The sequence below is a fragment of the Lipophrys pholis genome, assembly GCF_963383615.2.
Source record: "Lipophrys pholis genome assembly, chromosome: 1".
NCBI classification, from domain to species: Eukaryota; Metazoa; Chordata; class Actinopteri; order Blenniiformes; family Blenniidae; genus Lipophrys; species Lipophrys pholis.
The window spans coordinates 1,673,130-1,689,927 of NC_137635.1; the positions used below are offsets into that span (position 1 = coordinate 1,673,130).

General features: G+C 41.1%; 2 protein-coding genes across 4 annotated transcripts; both read left to right on the forward strand.

Annotated features, from left to right (window-relative positions):
- The first annotated feature begins 2,697 nt into the window (after positions 1-2,697).
- Positions 2,698-6,403, forward strand: pus3 (pseudouridylate synthase 3). Of its 3 annotated transcripts, none has more exons than XM_080466130.1 (7): positions 2,698-2,825; positions 3,135-3,549; positions 3,640-3,917; positions 4,001-4,184; positions 4,429-4,538; positions 4,668-4,840; positions 5,918-6,403. In XM_080466130.1, exons 2-7 carry the CDS (start codon positions 3,139-3,141, stop codon positions 6,172-6,174), a joined length of 1,413 nt encoding a protein of 470 aa, XP_080322256.1. In that variant the 5' UTR covers positions 2,698-2,825; positions 3,135-3,138; the 3' UTR covers positions 6,175-6,403. The 3 variants fall into 3 exon arrangements, with proteins under 3 accessions (XP_080322256.1, XP_080322255.1, XP_080322257.1); XM_080466131.1 differs by having other exon boundaries at positions 2,700-2,825; positions 3,135-3,531; XM_080466129.1 differs by having other exon boundaries at positions 3,135-3,917.
- A 1,214-nt stretch (positions 6,404-7,617) lies between these two features.
- dcakd (dephospho-CoA kinase domain containing) lies at positions 7,618-14,917 on the forward strand. The gene is made up of 5 exons (XM_080467270.1): positions 7,618-7,909; positions 9,195-9,306; positions 11,547-11,750; positions 12,334-12,421; positions 12,632-14,917. Exons 2-5 carry the CDS (start codon positions 9,195-9,197, stop codon positions 12,915-12,917), a joined length of 690 nt encoding a protein of 229 aa, XP_080323396.1. The 5' UTR covers positions 7,618-7,909; the 3' UTR covers positions 12,918-14,917.
- The last annotated feature ends 1,881 nt before the right edge of the window (positions 14,918-16,798 follow it).

Genomic DNA, 16,798 nt, shown 5'->3' on the forward strand with positions numbered 1-16,798 from the left:
ATTAGTTTTAATGTTGCTATATAAAGCACTGCATTAATGCTACGCCGTTAAACTTGTTTTTCAGGCATCCGGGGTCGCCCTCATCACTATAGAAGCGCCGCGGCACTCGACTTATTCACAGATGGGCTCTTCTGCAGCTTGTCCAAACTTTCTATGGTCTTGATTGCGGTGGGTGTCTCCACAGTCATCAAAGTCCTTTTGGGCCGTGTTGGGACGTTGATTAATATTTCTTTTTACAGGCTTGTGGAAGCAGCAAATGGTCTCTTCATAGATTTTTGTCTGGAGGGGGATGTTGAGTGTCAGTATTTGGATTCTGGAGTTTTGCGGTTGGTTGCACAACGCAGGCATCGATTCAATTAAGACGAAGCATAAAATGTGTTAAATATTTTAAGACGCCATTTAATGGATGTTTTTAATACAATGTCAATTTATCTTAAGAAGATGTGGTTCATTTCTAAACAAAGCTCATTTGCCAGCATGAGTATTTTCTTAACTATCCACACGACACCAGAATCCCAACATAAAATGCTAGTACATGCTTATAAGTACTTACTTCAAGCTCTCGTCCCAGTTGGCCTCTCTTCCCGAGCCACGAAAACCGCGCTGCTTGTGGGAGTATTACAAACGCGCCACGCTCTCCTGAGCTCGGCTGCTCCCAGAAACCCCCGTCCCAGATGTTCATCAACAAAAGAGGAGGCAAACCACGACCTTCACGCAGTTCAAGGTTCAGCTAGAACAGAGACATGATAGTCCAGCGTGCCCTTTTAGTCCCGTACACCTGAGACATCTCCAAGGTCACGGTCACACGTCTTCACCTACTCCTCAAAACACACAGAGGCTAGATTGTCAAACTCCCATGTCCTCTAAATAATCTGTGAGGCTGGTTTGTTATTCTACCGGGAGGAAAAGCAGCTCCCTCATCCTCTCCACAGCTTCATTTGAGGTCAAAGGTCATGCCTTTTTGCTGAACCTTCGCTATGGCCTTCCTGTAATTCCTCCCATGCATCCAAAGCTGCTGGTACCTGTCGGCTGTGTCGGGATTCCTGTACATAATGTCATGTTTCCTCCAACTATTTGGTAAATACTTCAAATATATTTTCCTAATAAATTCCAGCTGCTTTTAAAATATTGTTTTTATACGTGTAAACAGAGGTAAGGCATGTAGGAAGTGAAGTGGATGCCATGAATGATAATGCGGCTTATCTCATCCTGTTTTGCCCGAGGTGGTGAAACCAAGAATTAATTAAAAGATTTTGTCGTACAGACAAGAACCTTTCGAACGTGTCTTTGAGCTCATTTCGCTGCCAGTAACTTCTAACCTTTCGCTGCTTTCAAGTTTTTTTGATTAATACTCCGAGCGTGCTTATCCCCGGACGTAAAAAGAGGGAGGCATCGTCGCTATCTTGTGATGACAAAAACACATTTGTCAGACTGTATGAAGCGGATTATCTGTTTTTAGCGTGATAATGAAAGCTTCGGTTTAACATTTACATTATCTTATTTGTATAAGTACAAAGAATGAAAGACTGATTTATGGTGTGTATGGTTGTGTTATAGAACATGCGGCTCTTTGACCCTTTTGAAGTGGCTCCCTGAAGCTTTCTCCAAATTACAATAAAATAAACATTTTATCCTATTTCTATTTCATTTATACACATTTCAAATTTACTTTTCTTTCCCACTTGGATACGAAGGGCTTCAACTTTCATTTTGAAAGGTGCATATAGATAAAATGTATTATAATCATGATTATTATTGGGGAAAAAGGCACAATAACTAAAATGGGAAAAATCTCCCACTGGGATTAAAGTCTTTCTATTCTATTCTATTATTCTATTCTATCTATTATTCTATTCTATCTTTTATTTCTATTTTATTTTATTTTATTTTATTTTATTTTATTTTATTTTATTTTATTTTATTTTATTTTATTTTATTTTATTTTGTCTTGTCTTGTCTTGTCTTGTCTTGTCCTATCCTATCCTATCCTATCTTATCTTTTTTGAATTAAATTAAATTAAATTTAATTAAATTAAATTAAATTAAATTAAATTAAATTAAATTAAATTAAATTTAATTTAATTTAATTTAATTTAATTTAATTTAATTTTTTTATTTTATTCTAAAATGTTAGAATCAAAATTGTCCGAAGTGCTGGACATGAATGCGGAATCTGCTAAAATCAGGAATAAAAACAGCTGAAAATGTAATGAAATGTTTATCATCCTAAATTGTGTCACAAATGCAACAGACGACGCAGTTTTTTCTACAGGTTTCAAAACTACTGTATATATGAAACTTGCTCCCCAGCCAGATTTTGAGTGCATCTAAAAATCAAGCAATAACATAATTTTTCTGTGACAGATAAACTTGGAGACTCAAATGTATCAACAGAGCCAAAGGATGAAAACATACAGGGTCATGAATGATCAAAACAATCTTTCTGCCACCAGTTTGTTTATTATTTCTTGGTTACGTAGTGTAGCTTCTTTCGCCATTAGAAAAAATAAAAAAACTACTTTTCATACTTTGGTGTGGCCCCTGGGCCAGACGGTTGACAGCATATCTGTCATTTCCAATTTCAAAACACGATAAAAGAAAATCTATCGTTGTTAGTATGAATGTCAAAAGAGCGTTAAAAACGGTAATAATCATTTGAACTACATTACCCAGAAGTCTTCAACAGGAAACGGGTCCGCTCTTTAAATCGGTCCGACTAACGAGCAGACGCATTCGTGGACCAAAAGTCGCACGCGTGCGTCTTAAAGCCAAATTATAAGCGACTAAAAAGCAAAACTATTGCGACACTGAGGCTGGAAATAAAGGTAATAACATAACAATTAATCCAGTATTACGTTTAAAAAAATGTCTTGTACGTAACTGCTCTGACGAGTTAGTAGTTGCGTTTTAGCCTCCGCACAGTAAAAACATCCGCCTACACGTGACAACCTCCAGCTTAATGAATTTGCCTGGAAATGATATACCACACGTTTTTGTACATATCTTGATGTGACATTTTATAGTAGATGATTAGATGTGTGTGTGTGTTGAATGTGTGGCAACAATTATGTTTGATATACTGATGTTGCTTTCAGTAAACCAGAGTCTCTCCCCCATCTATTCCTTCTATGCAGCAACATGTCAGATGTACTAATCCAAAGGATACAGGAGCTGGAATCAGAGCTGGAGAGGCTGAGGTCACAGCTGAAGGAGAGCAGTGGAGCTGCAGATGAAATGGAAAAGATGTCCAGTGCTGCTCCTAATGAAAGCAAGCCCGATGTGAACCCCAGCGGCGGCAGAAAGGAGAGGAAGAAAGCAGGCAGAGACCGTCCCTTTGACTTCTCTCTGCACCCGCGGCGTCATGTGGCTCTGCGACTCGCTTACCTCGGGTGGGCCTACCAGGGCTTTGCGGTTCAGGAGAACACAGACAACACCGTGGAGGCCAGACTTTTTGAAGCTTTGTTAAAGACCAGGCTGATTCAGGACCGGCAGAGCTCCAATTACCACCGCTGTGGTCGCACCGACAAAGGAGTCAGCGCTTTCTCCCAAGTGGGCCCAGATAGAACTTCAATAATGAGCCCAGATGTACATCTATTTCCTCAGTTTTATTCATCACACAGATTTCTCTCCTTTCCACAGGTTATAACCATTGACTTGCGCTCCACGCAGTTTTGTGGAGGACTCGGCGTCACCCTCCCCGGGAACATTGACGTCGGCAGCAGGTCGAAAGCTGCAGCCTCTGAAGTTCCGTATGTGAAGATGCTCAACAGAGTCCTGCCGCAGGACATCCAAGTTCTGGACTGGGCGCCTGCTGCGGAGGGCTTCAGCGCACGCTTCGACTGCCAGTCCCGCACGTACCGCTACTACTTCCCCCGGGGCTCTCTGGACGTGGCGCTGATGGCGGAAGCGGCAAAGAGGTGGGCGGAATGCAGCCGCGAGAAAAAAAACTAAAGTTTCAAAGTTTCCAGTTTTTGACTTGAGGCTCTCGGCCCCACGACAGATACGAAGGAACTCACGACTTCCGCAACCTGTGCAAAATGGATGTGGGCAACGGAGTCCTGCAGTTTGAGAGGACCATCCTGTCGGCCGCCGTCGAGCCTCTCCAGCCCCAAAGCCTCGCCAGCACAAACCAATACGACCTTTTTGTTTTTGAAATCAAAGGATTGGCCTTCCTTTACCACCAGGTACCAAATTGCAATTATCATTGCTCTTTCTTCTGTCAATTCACATGATTTCCATCCATTGTGTTCGTATGAAATTACCTTCTTTTTTTTTTTTGTTCCAGTATTTCTGAAATATTTAAAACGTGAACCTTGAATAATCATGAGACTCGTTTAGACCTTTCTGATCCAGCCTCTTGCGGAGGTAATTTCTTTTAAAGTTTGATTAATGACATTTGCAGCCTCTCCTCCTGTTGTTATGCTGCAGGTTCGCTGCATGATGGCACTGCTCCTCTTGATAGGGCAAAAGCTGGAAGCCCCAGAGATAATTAATCAGCTCCTGGATGTTGAGAAAAACCCCAGGAAGCCCCAGTACAGGTAAAAAAAAAAAAAAAGAGCAGTGTCAAAGTGTGACTTTGCTTCTTTTGGGAGTTTTATTTTTCTCATTCTACACAAGTCCAATTTAAAGAAATGTCCCCGATGCTGGATGCCTCGTCTTCTCTCCAGCATGGCGGTGGACTTTCCCCTGGTGCTGTACGACTGCCACTTCCAGGGTCTGAGCTGGAAACAAGAGCCTGAAGAGGCGAGCCACGTCCTGTCTGCGCTGCAGCAGCACTGGACCCTGAGCGCCGTCAAAGCTCACGTCCTGCAGGGGATGATCCAGGGGCTGCACGGCAGAGGTGAGGCCACCAGTCCCATGAACAAATACGTTTAACCTCTCGTCAGTTTTTTCCATGATCAGAAACATGTTTCGAGTTGGACTGTCTCTGGTAGGATTCCTCCACTTCCTGTCTGGAAGCTGTTCTGATGGCCAACAAAGAACACGAGTGTATTTTTTGTTATCCTGGTTATTTATTTACCCTCTCAGCTGTTAATGATCTCTGATTGTTTCAGGTTCTCCGTGGCTCAGTCTGGTTCTCATCGTATCATCCAGGCTTTTATATGTAACCTAAGAAGTCTATAGTGAAACTGCTTTAGCCTTCGAGTTTCAGCTCTTATATTTTACCACCTTATTACGTCTTATTTTGTTTTGCTTCATCCCACAAATGTTCCCTTTAAATTTTATATCCATTTGTCATTTATCATTACACACATACATACTCCCACTCCTTTGAAACTGCAGTCTGAGAATTCTAATTTTAACGTTATTTTAACCTATTTGTGCAAATTTATATATTATATATATCAATGACTTGTATAATCCAAATTACAGCAACATTATTCTATTTTTATTTCCTGCTACCAACTTGTAGTTAAATAATAATATAATTAGTTGTATCTCTGTCACTAGTATTCAATTATTCTACTGCTGCACCTTTATATCTTTTATTCATTGGATTGTTCTCCCCATCCATAATTCTATTTATGATTAATAATGATAATATCCCCGGCAATTTTCATATATAAAATCGAGGAGCTTCACAATGTAATAAAAAGACATTAAAGTTGAAGAGAGGAAGATTAATACAAACGAGATTATAAAACAGACAAGAATAATGTTCTAAAAAATAAAGTTCAAAATAAAGTACATATAGACAATATACTAGGAGAATATAAAAAGACAAGATTTTGACACTGTATTTCCATCTGCATTAACTATTTTCAGATATATTATGTCATTCCATTGTCATGCAAACACTCTTATCTGCATTAAAATCAAGTTTTTCAAGGAATGTCAACGTCTCCGATCACATCCGGTGTGACTCCGTCATGTAGAAGTGATAAAATAAACTGCACCACTGCCCTCCCATCTGCAGGAGCTGCGTCCTCCAGCCACTGCTGGTTAGTAGAAGGCAGCAGGCAGAAGAAGTACCGGCCGCTGCTGGAGCGGCCGTGCTGCCAGAGCTTGGAGTCCCGGATCGACCATTTTGTTAAAAGAGGGCGGCTGGAGCGAGAGGAAGGGGAGAACGGAGGCGAGGCGGTCCACAGAGGGAAAAGGTCCAAACATTCGCACAGCGCCTCCCGTCTGCCCGCCCCTCCAGCACAAAGTACCGAACACAACGCAGACGATTAATGTTTCCACCGGGGAATGGACTTTTTTCTATATTGTGTAAAATGTTATTTTGAAGTGGCCAGAACTTCGTTTTTATTTGTGATGTCTCGCCTTGACTTTGTTTTCGGTCGCCCAGAAGTCTGCGGAGATCGTTCCACTTAATTCTTAAATAACATGGAGTCTTTTTCTGCTATTCCAATGTTTGTGGTCTCTCTCAGGGTGGAATAAAATACATCATTCAAATACAGTCATCTGATTTTACTGGTTATTTTATTTTGTGTATTGAAGCATAATTAATGTTAATATGTGTTGGGATATATATTACATAAGTAAGTTATTTCAAGCTATAATTAATAATTTTTTAAAGGTATTCAATGTAATGTGAGAGCCATCCTCTCTTCAGTCTTGTAGTGTCACTTTGGACCACAAGAGGGTGCAGTGAGCCACCAAAAGGGAAACGTCTGGTGGATATTTACACTATTGTTTCTGTGTTTGCACGTTGAATATTTGGTTTAAAATAGTATTCAGTTGTGCATTTTTGCATACATAACAGCAAGAAAATATGATTTATGTGACTTTCATGAGGGTGAGTTTGTATAGACTCACTACTGCCACCTAATGCACGGATGTGACATTGCCTAAATTTATTATTTTCATTTCACTGATTTGTTTGGGTCAAACGTGTAGCGTAAAGCAACAACTTGGCGTGAATAAGCTCATGAGCAAAGTCCGTCCCGAGCTGAGCCTCAAGATACAAACGAACTAAAAACGTGAGGAAAAATAACATAAAGCTGCGAGCAGTGTTGGAACGGAAGTGGGCAAACAAAATGACAAGACGGTGCCAAAAATGTCATTTTTCTGATAAACTGTCAGCAGAGATTCCACCTCCCTTCAGCAAAACCTCAAATCCTAGTTGTTAGGAAAGTGACCTGGTGTCAGATTTCTCAGCGGGGGCACCAGTGTGGGCGTGCAGCTCACTGCAGGACCCGCGTGTCTGCCAGGCCCAAGATCGGAACCGGAACCAAGAAAAAATTATAAATTGATTTCTCTGTAATATTGGAGTTTTCAAGATTTCATTCTTAAGCAAAGTTTTGCTTTAACTTCAGTTTAAAGTGGATTTTCCTTCAAATGTAGTATTACGTTTTAGAATTTAATTTTTTTGTTTTTTAGCCTTAAAAATGAAAAATATAAAAACGTTTGTGTTTGTTTCTAGTCCACAGCGACCAGATAATGTGTAAAAACATATTTTAATTTATGCATTTAATTTTGAAAGCCGGAAGTTGGTCCACAATGATTCAAATCTATATTGTACCTTATAAAATACTAAATATATAACAGTGGTTTTCACATTGCTGCAGCCAGAAACGTTTTATTTGAATAAAAAAGAAAAAAAAAGAAAAAGTGGGCATCACTGCGTCACAGCTGGGGGGATTCTTTCGGAACTAATGTTGTGGTTCGCGTTGTGGAGTCGGGAGGTTTTCGCGGTGGCGCTCATCACTGAAGCCAAGAAGCTAAGCTGCTAACAGTCAGTTGATAGCAATTCGCATTTAAACGACACTTCAATTCATCGCTCAGACTGTCTCTGGGAGCTTCAGCTGTCCGCCGGTGTGACCGGACGCTGTGAAGAAATGGCGCTAAGGTCGTTTCTCGTCGTGTTTGCGGCCGTTTTGACTTGATGTGCACTTTATGCTAACGTTAGCCTGTCAGCGGCTGCGGACATTCTGTACTCTGCACCCAGAAAGGAGCCTCCTGCAAGGTAAACAAAACCAAACCAAACACCCACAAAGTCTCATCTAAACTCACACAGTGACCCAAGTTTGGGAGACGGAAATCACGCAAACACTAGTTTCATTTTATTTTGGGATGTTCTTAACAAATCAGTCCATATAACCAGTATTTACATATTTGCAGTGGGTGAAAATATGAATCTCATATCAGGACAACAATCATTTATTAATATTATTATTATTATTGTTATAACACAATTTTAAACAAAATCCAGACTAATGAATAGTTTCTGTCAGTCATTATCTCCACTTGTGCTGTGATCAAATGTAACCTGAACCTGATAGTAATTTCATAATAATGGTCATGTTTACTTAATCTTGAGACTGATAGTACTGATACCATTTACTTACATTCAGATGATTTTAATATGGGACTTTTCCACAGAAACATAAATTTGTGGGCTCAGAACTTCAGGAGAACTTCCTCACACTACAGTGAATATCTGCCAACCTTTCTAGATGTTGACTTTCTTGCAAAACTTTATATTGTTCAAATGTACCTAATGAAGTAACTGGTGTGTATATTCTAATTTCAAAAATGTATGATGTCATGTAAACATTTCAAGAAGTTTGTAATAAAGCTGATTGTAACACTCAATAAAGTGATAATACTTTACGGTTTAATCCCGATGGAAGAATTTGCGCAAGGTCAGTGAGCATATGACAGGAAAGCTCATTTATTTATAATATCAGTATCACTCTTTACCTGTAAGTTTCTCTTTAATACAAAGTGATTTCCAACGACTTCAAAGGCGCATTTTAACAGTATTGTTAAATATAACCTGTAACAAACTTAATGTAATTATTAAAATAGAACATGTGAGTGGTAGGATCCTTTTCTAATACTCTAGTACTAAGAAATGTACATGTGCAGACTGGACTTGAACTGGGGACCTTCATCTCCATGAAGCAAGAGAGCGAACCACTACAGCACTCAGCAGTCCTGTCACACCAATACGCCCTAATTTGGACAGTAAATATGCATTTCCACACATATATTGCTCAGTTTATTCAATAATTAACAACTTGAAGAAAGCAGTGAATAACTGTGCCTGGAATTTTCTTGTGTTAAAAGAACATCCATCTATCAGTGAAGATCTTTGCTCAGTCCAGCGATCGCAGTTTATTCTGGATAAGAATCCTACATGCGACGCGTTTGTGTGAAACACGCTCTCAGTTTTACGTGTCGTTTGCAAGAAGAGAAACTTCAGAAAACGGAGCGTGATCGTAATGTTCTGGTCTTCCCGCTCTCAGATGTACCTGGTGGGACTGACGGGAGGCATCGCCTCGGGGAAAAGCACGGTGTCTTCCATGCTGCGGGAGCTCGGGTGCCCCATTATTGATGCCGACGTGGTGGCCAGGAAAGGTAAGCGTTTTATCTCCCTATATGCCCTGTTTGCACGGTGAAACCCTGGTCAAGGCTGCGACGCCGGCGAGGTTCTCTTCAGGCGACAGTCTCTCAGATAAACTAGGTTCATTAGGACGAGTGCGGGGGGAGAGCGCGTGAGTCATGGAGGACGTCTCCGCTGACTGCGGGGAGGATGTTTCAGTCCTGTGGTGAAGATAAAAAGGTCACCGTAGTAGGGGAGCCGCGCTCAGCTGCGTCTGGGGAAAGGAAACGTGAGGCATCAGGAAAACGCTTGATTTCCATTCAGATGAAATATCTATCAAACGCCTTTGTTGCGGGAGTTGCTCTCAGCTTTTTCGTAGGCAGCTGTTGTCATTTCCCACTGTAATTGTTGACACGTTTTGGCTGAGAATCAACGGATTAAATGAGAGCTTCAGATGCATACATAGAATCTCTCATCTTCAGCATCACAACAGCTTTGTTTACAATTATTTCTTTGATTTCTTGAGGATTTCTGCTTATTTTCCATCACAGTGTTCAACAAAATAGTGCAAAATCTTAAGATGCTGTTTTGTGATCTGTCTTGCCGTCACTTCTTTCATTGGATACAAGCATTTCTTAATACTGTACCATATATACATATATACCGTATAGTTTAACTTAGGATCATGCACAACAACTCAGGTGGTCATTGCAGATATTCTGCAGTTTGGTTAAACGTTCAGTCTTCACTTCTCTCTGGTCTTTGAAAGACAAATGTTTCTCTGTTAGTTGATGGGAAATTCATCTGCACCAGAAAGGAAGTTCATGTTGGAACAATTTTTTAAAATCCGTGATCTTTTTTAATGAAATATTACAAAGTCATTCATCGTCTTTCGGGGAAAAATATGCAGCGAAATGTACAAACTTGATTCAGTCGGTTGAACTCAAACATCTTGGTCCTGCTTCTTCATCTGACGTCCTTCGACTTTACACATCATCACCAAATTCATTGATTTACTGTTATAAAATGGCTTTAATTATATCTTTTTGATTTATTTTACCTAAGATTTTTAGGAAGACGTTTTTTAATTGGGGTTTTTTTTCATTTCATTTTTTATTTTTTTATTTTTTTTCATTTTTCATTTCCAAATTTATTTCCAGCTACACAACACAGGCATAAAAGCCAGAAAAAAATACAAAAAAATAAAAAATAAAATCAACACTCTAGCTCGAAAAGGAGTGGGAAGAAGACAAGCTTATTAACTCCCACCCCTGTTCATAAACTTAAAAAATAATGATGATGTGGCTGCTACAATAACACTGTTAGAATAAAACAGAAAATAACAACAACAAAAACAGCCAAGACATATAGTCTATTATATAATGTATGATATTACTAATACAATATAATCACTTAGTTATTTCTTGTTTAACTGAATTACATGTTATATCCTCTTACAATAATAACAACCATAATGATAAAAATAATGATACCAATAATAATAATAACAACTGCAATAGTATAATAGTAATAACAACAATAGACTTCATCATTAGCTAGATCTGACCATTAAAGTATTAAAGTATACATCACTTTGTAACACCCAGTAGTAATCAAGTACCCATTTCCTCCTTCTGGTATTTTGACCATACCATTTTTTTATATCTTGATTTGAACTGATGAATATTTGGACATTGTTTGTGCTCTACTCCCATTTTGTTCCAGAGTTTAACTCCACATACAGACACACACATACTTTTCCTAGTGGAAGACACTGCTTGAACCTTAAAGTTATCCCCCCCCCCCCCCCCCTCAGGTTATATCCCCCTTCTGTGCGTGCAAAAAGCATTTGTATTCTTGCAGGTAGCACATTTTTATTAGCTTTAAACAGAAGTTGGGCAGTAGAGAATTCAACTAAATCATGCAATTTTAACATTTTAGACTGCAAAAATAATATATTAGTGTGATCACAATATCCTACTTTGTGTGTAATTCTTACAGCCCGTTTTTGGAGTATAACAAGGTTTTGCGATCTTTCTTTCATTAACTTGCTTTTAATAACGTTGTCTTATATTTCTTTTACTCCTCACTTGTTTTGCTTCCCCGTCTCTCTGTCAGTTTGATCAGTACTTTAAACGTCGGTCTTACCTCAATATTCCATCTGTCGCACCTCATTTCTGTGTTTTATCTTGTTTAGCTCGGAGGCATTTTCCATCCGCTTGTCTCTCTTTGAATTTTAAATCCTGAAAGACTTTGCCTCTCATAACCGTCCCAGTTGTGGAGCTGCACACGCCCGCCTACTCCCGCATCGTCTACCACTTCGGGCCGGAGATCCTGCTGGAGAACGGAGAGATCGACAGGCAGAAGCTGGGACAAATCGTCTTCGCCGACGAGGAGAAGAGGAAGCTGTTGAACTCCATCACTCATCCGGAGATCCATAAAGCCATGCTCAAGGAAATCGTGTTGTACTTCCTCAGAGGTGAGCGAGCAGCCGCGTGCAGACAGTAACATCCCTTCCATCTCTTCTCCACTTCCACTCGCAAACATCTTTTTCTTCCAGTCGGGATCAGACCGTTCTGTTTACATGAACTCTGAATAAATCACATTGATGTACACGAAAACTATCATCCCGTTCAGTCAGTGGATTAATCCCATCATGCTTTGCACCGGGAGATTTGGCAGACGCACGATCCAACTTTTGCAGTTTCTGTTGAAACTGCAACCATAAAGAGGCTTTTCTACCCAGGAAGAGATGAGGTATCGTCTTCTGCGCCAGCCAGCCGGGCTTTACGCTGACTCATCAGATCAGACACCAGTGTTTACATGAGATATTCGTTTAATTGAGGCACACATGGTCCTTGGATCACATCCCTTTAAGACGTTTGACTTCCCACATCAGACCCTTTCCTCTCATTAACTCGAGTGTTGAAGGAAAACGGTACTTTAAAGGTAAAGACTTTCATTGTGTCAGCGGTGGATTTTCCCGGGTTAGGGTGTAAACATGTTGACACTGATTAGTTCTGCTTCTCTTTGTTCTTCCTCCTCCTCCTCCTCCTCCTCAGGTTATCGCTATGTGGTGCTGGATGTGCCTCTTCTCTTTGAAACAAGACGCCTCACCCAGTTTCTCAACCACACGGTGGTAGTCTACTGGTAAGACCCTCATCAGTGTCCCCCCTCGCTTCAGAACTAGAAGAACAATTTGATAGAAAATGTTCAATGAGCTCGTTCTTGTAATACGTCGAGTTCCTCCTCTCCTCTCCTCGCTGTTCGTTATGAGCGTGACTCACCGCCTCTAGTTTTGTTTTTAACAGGCCACACTGACCGCACCATAAATAACCCCCGTCATCTGCTCCTTTTCAGCGACCCTGCCACTCAGCTCTCGCGCCTGATGCAGAGGGACGGCTTGACCCAGGAGCAGGCCGAGCAGCGCATGGCGGCGCAGATGCCGCTCAATGAGAAGCGCGGCCTGGCCAATCACGTGGTGGAGAACTCGGGCAGCAGGGAGGACACCCACCGGCAGGTCCTGCGGCTCCACACCAAACTGGAGGACTCCATGGACTTCCTCTTAGTCAGGGTCATCGCCATCGCCGCCACCGCCGGCCTGGGCGGGATCCTGCTGTACGCCGCCAAGATCCTCTTGTCGTAACAGGAGAGGGAGGCGGCGTGGCGCGGGGCGGCGAGGCGAGGAAGCGGCTTTGTGGCGCTCAGACGCGAGGAGGTGACGAGGGTCAGGCGGGTCGGAGGTACCGATGCAATTTACTGTGAAATTAGATTCGCAGCACTTAGCGCTGCGGCGCAGCAGTGAGAGCGCGCTCCATCAACGGCGCGCGCTCACACACACACACACACACACACACACACACACACACACACACACACACACACACACACACACACACACACACACACACACACACACACACACACACTATACTGAGGAAACCTGCACTGACGAACGTGTTTCAGTAGTGTGACTTTCTATGTGCAATTTCTTGTTCAGAGACACTAAAACCTGAAGATCATGGGAGTTTCTCTCGACACCTTGAAAATACAGATTAAATCTATATTTTGGTCCTTTTTTTTCTTTTTCTTCTTCTTTTTTTTGCGCCCAGTGATCCAAATGAGTCCGTTTGGTTGTGAATAAAAAACAAAGAACGGATTGAAGAGAGCCGGTAAACTACAAGAGCATCTTTAAAAATAAACTCATGTTTTCAAAATGTTTAACACTTTTTTTGGTTTTGAAAATCAAAATACAGAATCTGAAAGTATCCGGATACTTCACCTGAGTTCGCGCAGTTGAAATAAGCTTAAAGCATTTTAGTTTCCGTGTTAAACAAAAATTTAAATAACTGAATAAAACATAGATTTTTCAATTTTTCTTGCGCTGCACCTGTAATAGAAACACAAGGTGTGTGTGTGTGAACTAACTTTTAATCTAAATCACTCATTTAAAGTTGGGAGTAGCGATGGTGTCGAGCGGTCATTCGGTTAAGGTTTGGAATCTGTGTTTTTAGGGCTTTATAACAGCTGTAGAAAATGCAGATCCTTTTTGTTGTTTCCATTTAATTTACAGGAATATTTAGTCTAAAGTCATAAACATTTTCGACCCAAATGAATAGATTTGATAGAAAATAATTCAAAGTGCTAAACTGGAACGATCAGACGCTTTTACAAAGTTCTGATTGTATAATAAATACATAAGTCCGAATGTTTGTGACAATCCATTTTTGATGGGAGCTGTATGGAGTTTCTGTCTCACTGTATTTTCTTACACTTGAAGCTGTCCTCTGTAAATACGACGCCTGTGACGTTTTCTCTCTTTGCACACTTGTGACTATAACACGTTTGTAACTTAAAAATAAACAACCCACCACCTCTGTTTTAAACGTACCGGCTTGTCAGACGCCGTTAGTGCCCCAGTTTGTGACTCGTTGTGATGTCTTTGACCCCAGACGGCTTTTCTGCGAGTTTTCCCCCGGCGAACGGGGAAAGATGCTCGGCTCTCGTTTAAGCGCGACGACAGACGGATCGATGCACGGGTGCAGCGTTGGAGTCGGTCGCCTCCAGTGCTCAGAACGAGACTGAAGGAAGCAAGTTTTTTTTACGGAGCTCCATTTATAGAGCAGATTGTCTTTTCACTTCAAAGGTTGGTGGTTCAATCCCAGAATCTTGTGTGTGTGTGTGTGTGTGTGTGTGTGGGGTGGGGGGGGTCATCATACACACAGAGAGGCCGGACTTAAACCCACAACCTTCTCCATATAAAATATTAAAAACTATATATGTTTTTGCCTGGTTTAATGACTTGTAGTACTGGTCAGGAGGTTCTCGGCTCTACAAATACTTCACATCGCATCTCTTACTGTGTGATCTGAGAGCTTTTGCCGTCATTGCCCTGAAACGGTGGAGTTATTTTCTGCTGTCCGTCAGACAGACTCCCTGTCTGTTTGTAAAACGCCTTAAAACCCCCTGTTCTCTTTGGCCTTCGACGCCATTCGTTATTCTGTTTGAATGTTTTAGATTTGTTGTTTGGTCTATCTTTTATCTCTTCTATGTAAACTGTGCACTCATATCTTATTGATTCTTTCTACAACACTGGAATCTTAAATGTTCTTTATAAATAAACTTGGATTTGATTTGATTTCGACCAATAATACTCTTCTCAACAATCCAATATTTATTAATTTTTTTACTATCCAAAGTGTTTCTGCTGTCTCCAACCACAACGCCTGGAAAAAAAAGGTTCAGTTTCTCTAAAGTTAATCAAATAAAATACATATGAACATGATGTAACTGCTGATTAACTTCAGCTGAACTTTGACCTTTGCGACTTTGTTCCCTGAAGCGAGGTGATTGTAAAAATCCTCCTGGTGACGCTGGAAACGCATCAGCTCCGCCTCGGCCGTTGAAAATGTCGACGTCCTGGGTGTAATTAAATCCTGCAGGAGGACGTGTTGCTGAAAGGACTTCAGGAGAGAAAATAATGAAGTCGGCGGACAGTCGCGATGTCCTTGCTCCGCTTCACATCGGCGCTTAGGCATGTAAAATTCCGGCCCACGGGCAGGTGAGCTGACATCATCCTGGCAGCGAGGTCCCACGAGCCTCCGTGGCTCACTTGGCTCCACGCGAAGGCCCCACTGCTCGGCTCCTCGTTTTTATTTCTTTATTTTATTTATTTTCATCGAGCCGCCGGAGGATTAATGCGGAGTGACTGGGGCAGCGGTGGGCGGAAGCAGCGAAGCAGTGCTCGGACTAAACATTTGAATACATATGTAAGGAAACACGGGATCGCACATGCAAATCGTGAACACTGGCAAGTGGATCCACACATAATCGGCCCCGTGTCGTCCGTCAAGCAGAGCTCTATTCTTAGAATGCTGCTTCTTCTACTTCTTTGATAAAACTTGGCTCAACTCTGATCCAGGGGGGGGGGTTAACATGCTTTACTGGGCAGCCAGCTGCTCAGCAGAGATTTCCAAGTGTGCCTTTTCTCAGTCTCTTCCCTCAGACGCAGAGGCCAGATGCAGAGTGTGCAGGCAAGAACTATATCTGTACCAGCAAGTGTGAACGCTCCCGGCAGCGACGGGTGGCGAAGTCTGGGTCTGAATATAAATTGGGTTTAATTCCGAAGGTGTCGAGCAACGAGGTGAAAGTCCTAAAGCTGCTTTGTTACACTTTGTGAAAGTGTGCACGCACGCCGCCACAGCCCGCTGCTTTATTGTGTGTTGTGGGCCCTTTTTCTTTTAAAGTCGTTAGTGCTTCCCGAACTCTTCCGTGTGTTTTATACACCTGTTAGGAACAAATTCTACAACTTCAGATCTGCTCTCAACCTCGATGAAACAATGGGAAAGGAAGACGGGAAATAACTGTAATGGGGGAATATTTCATTTAAATGAAGTGAATTCAACAAAAATACAACACGTGTTCATTGCAATGTTTTCTTTTTCTCTAAACTATATTTTAAATGTGTTTTATCATCACAATCTTTTGGTTTTTTTTGCAGTAATCAAGGGTTAAATTCACTTATTTTATTGGGTAGAGAAGAATTATTTCTCCAGGCCTATCAAGACGCATGATTAATTGTGCCACAATAAAAATCACTTAAAATATTTTTTTCTCAAACATTACTGATGTAAAACTGCTAAATGTTAAATTGTAGGAATAACTGCCTTGATCCTTTCACTGTTAAAACAAGTCACTTTTAAGAATGTGTAAGAATCTTGATGTATTAATCTATTGGTGAATCATGTTCAGACATTTCAAAGTGACAGATGAGAACAAAACTAAACACAGCTAATAGGATTATCCTTTATTTACAGAGGTAAAAATAAAATCATAGAGCTTGGTAATCTGACCAAGACGGCAACTTCCATTAATAATGAGAACAATATTGTGTTTATTTGTATGTGTATGAATTTATAATTATGTCAGTTTGGATATATGGACACGTTTCCCATTTCTTACACTTGTGTCCATGAAAGATGGCTGAGTGTGGGTGTGGCCACTCTCCTGCAGCATGCCACAAATGCA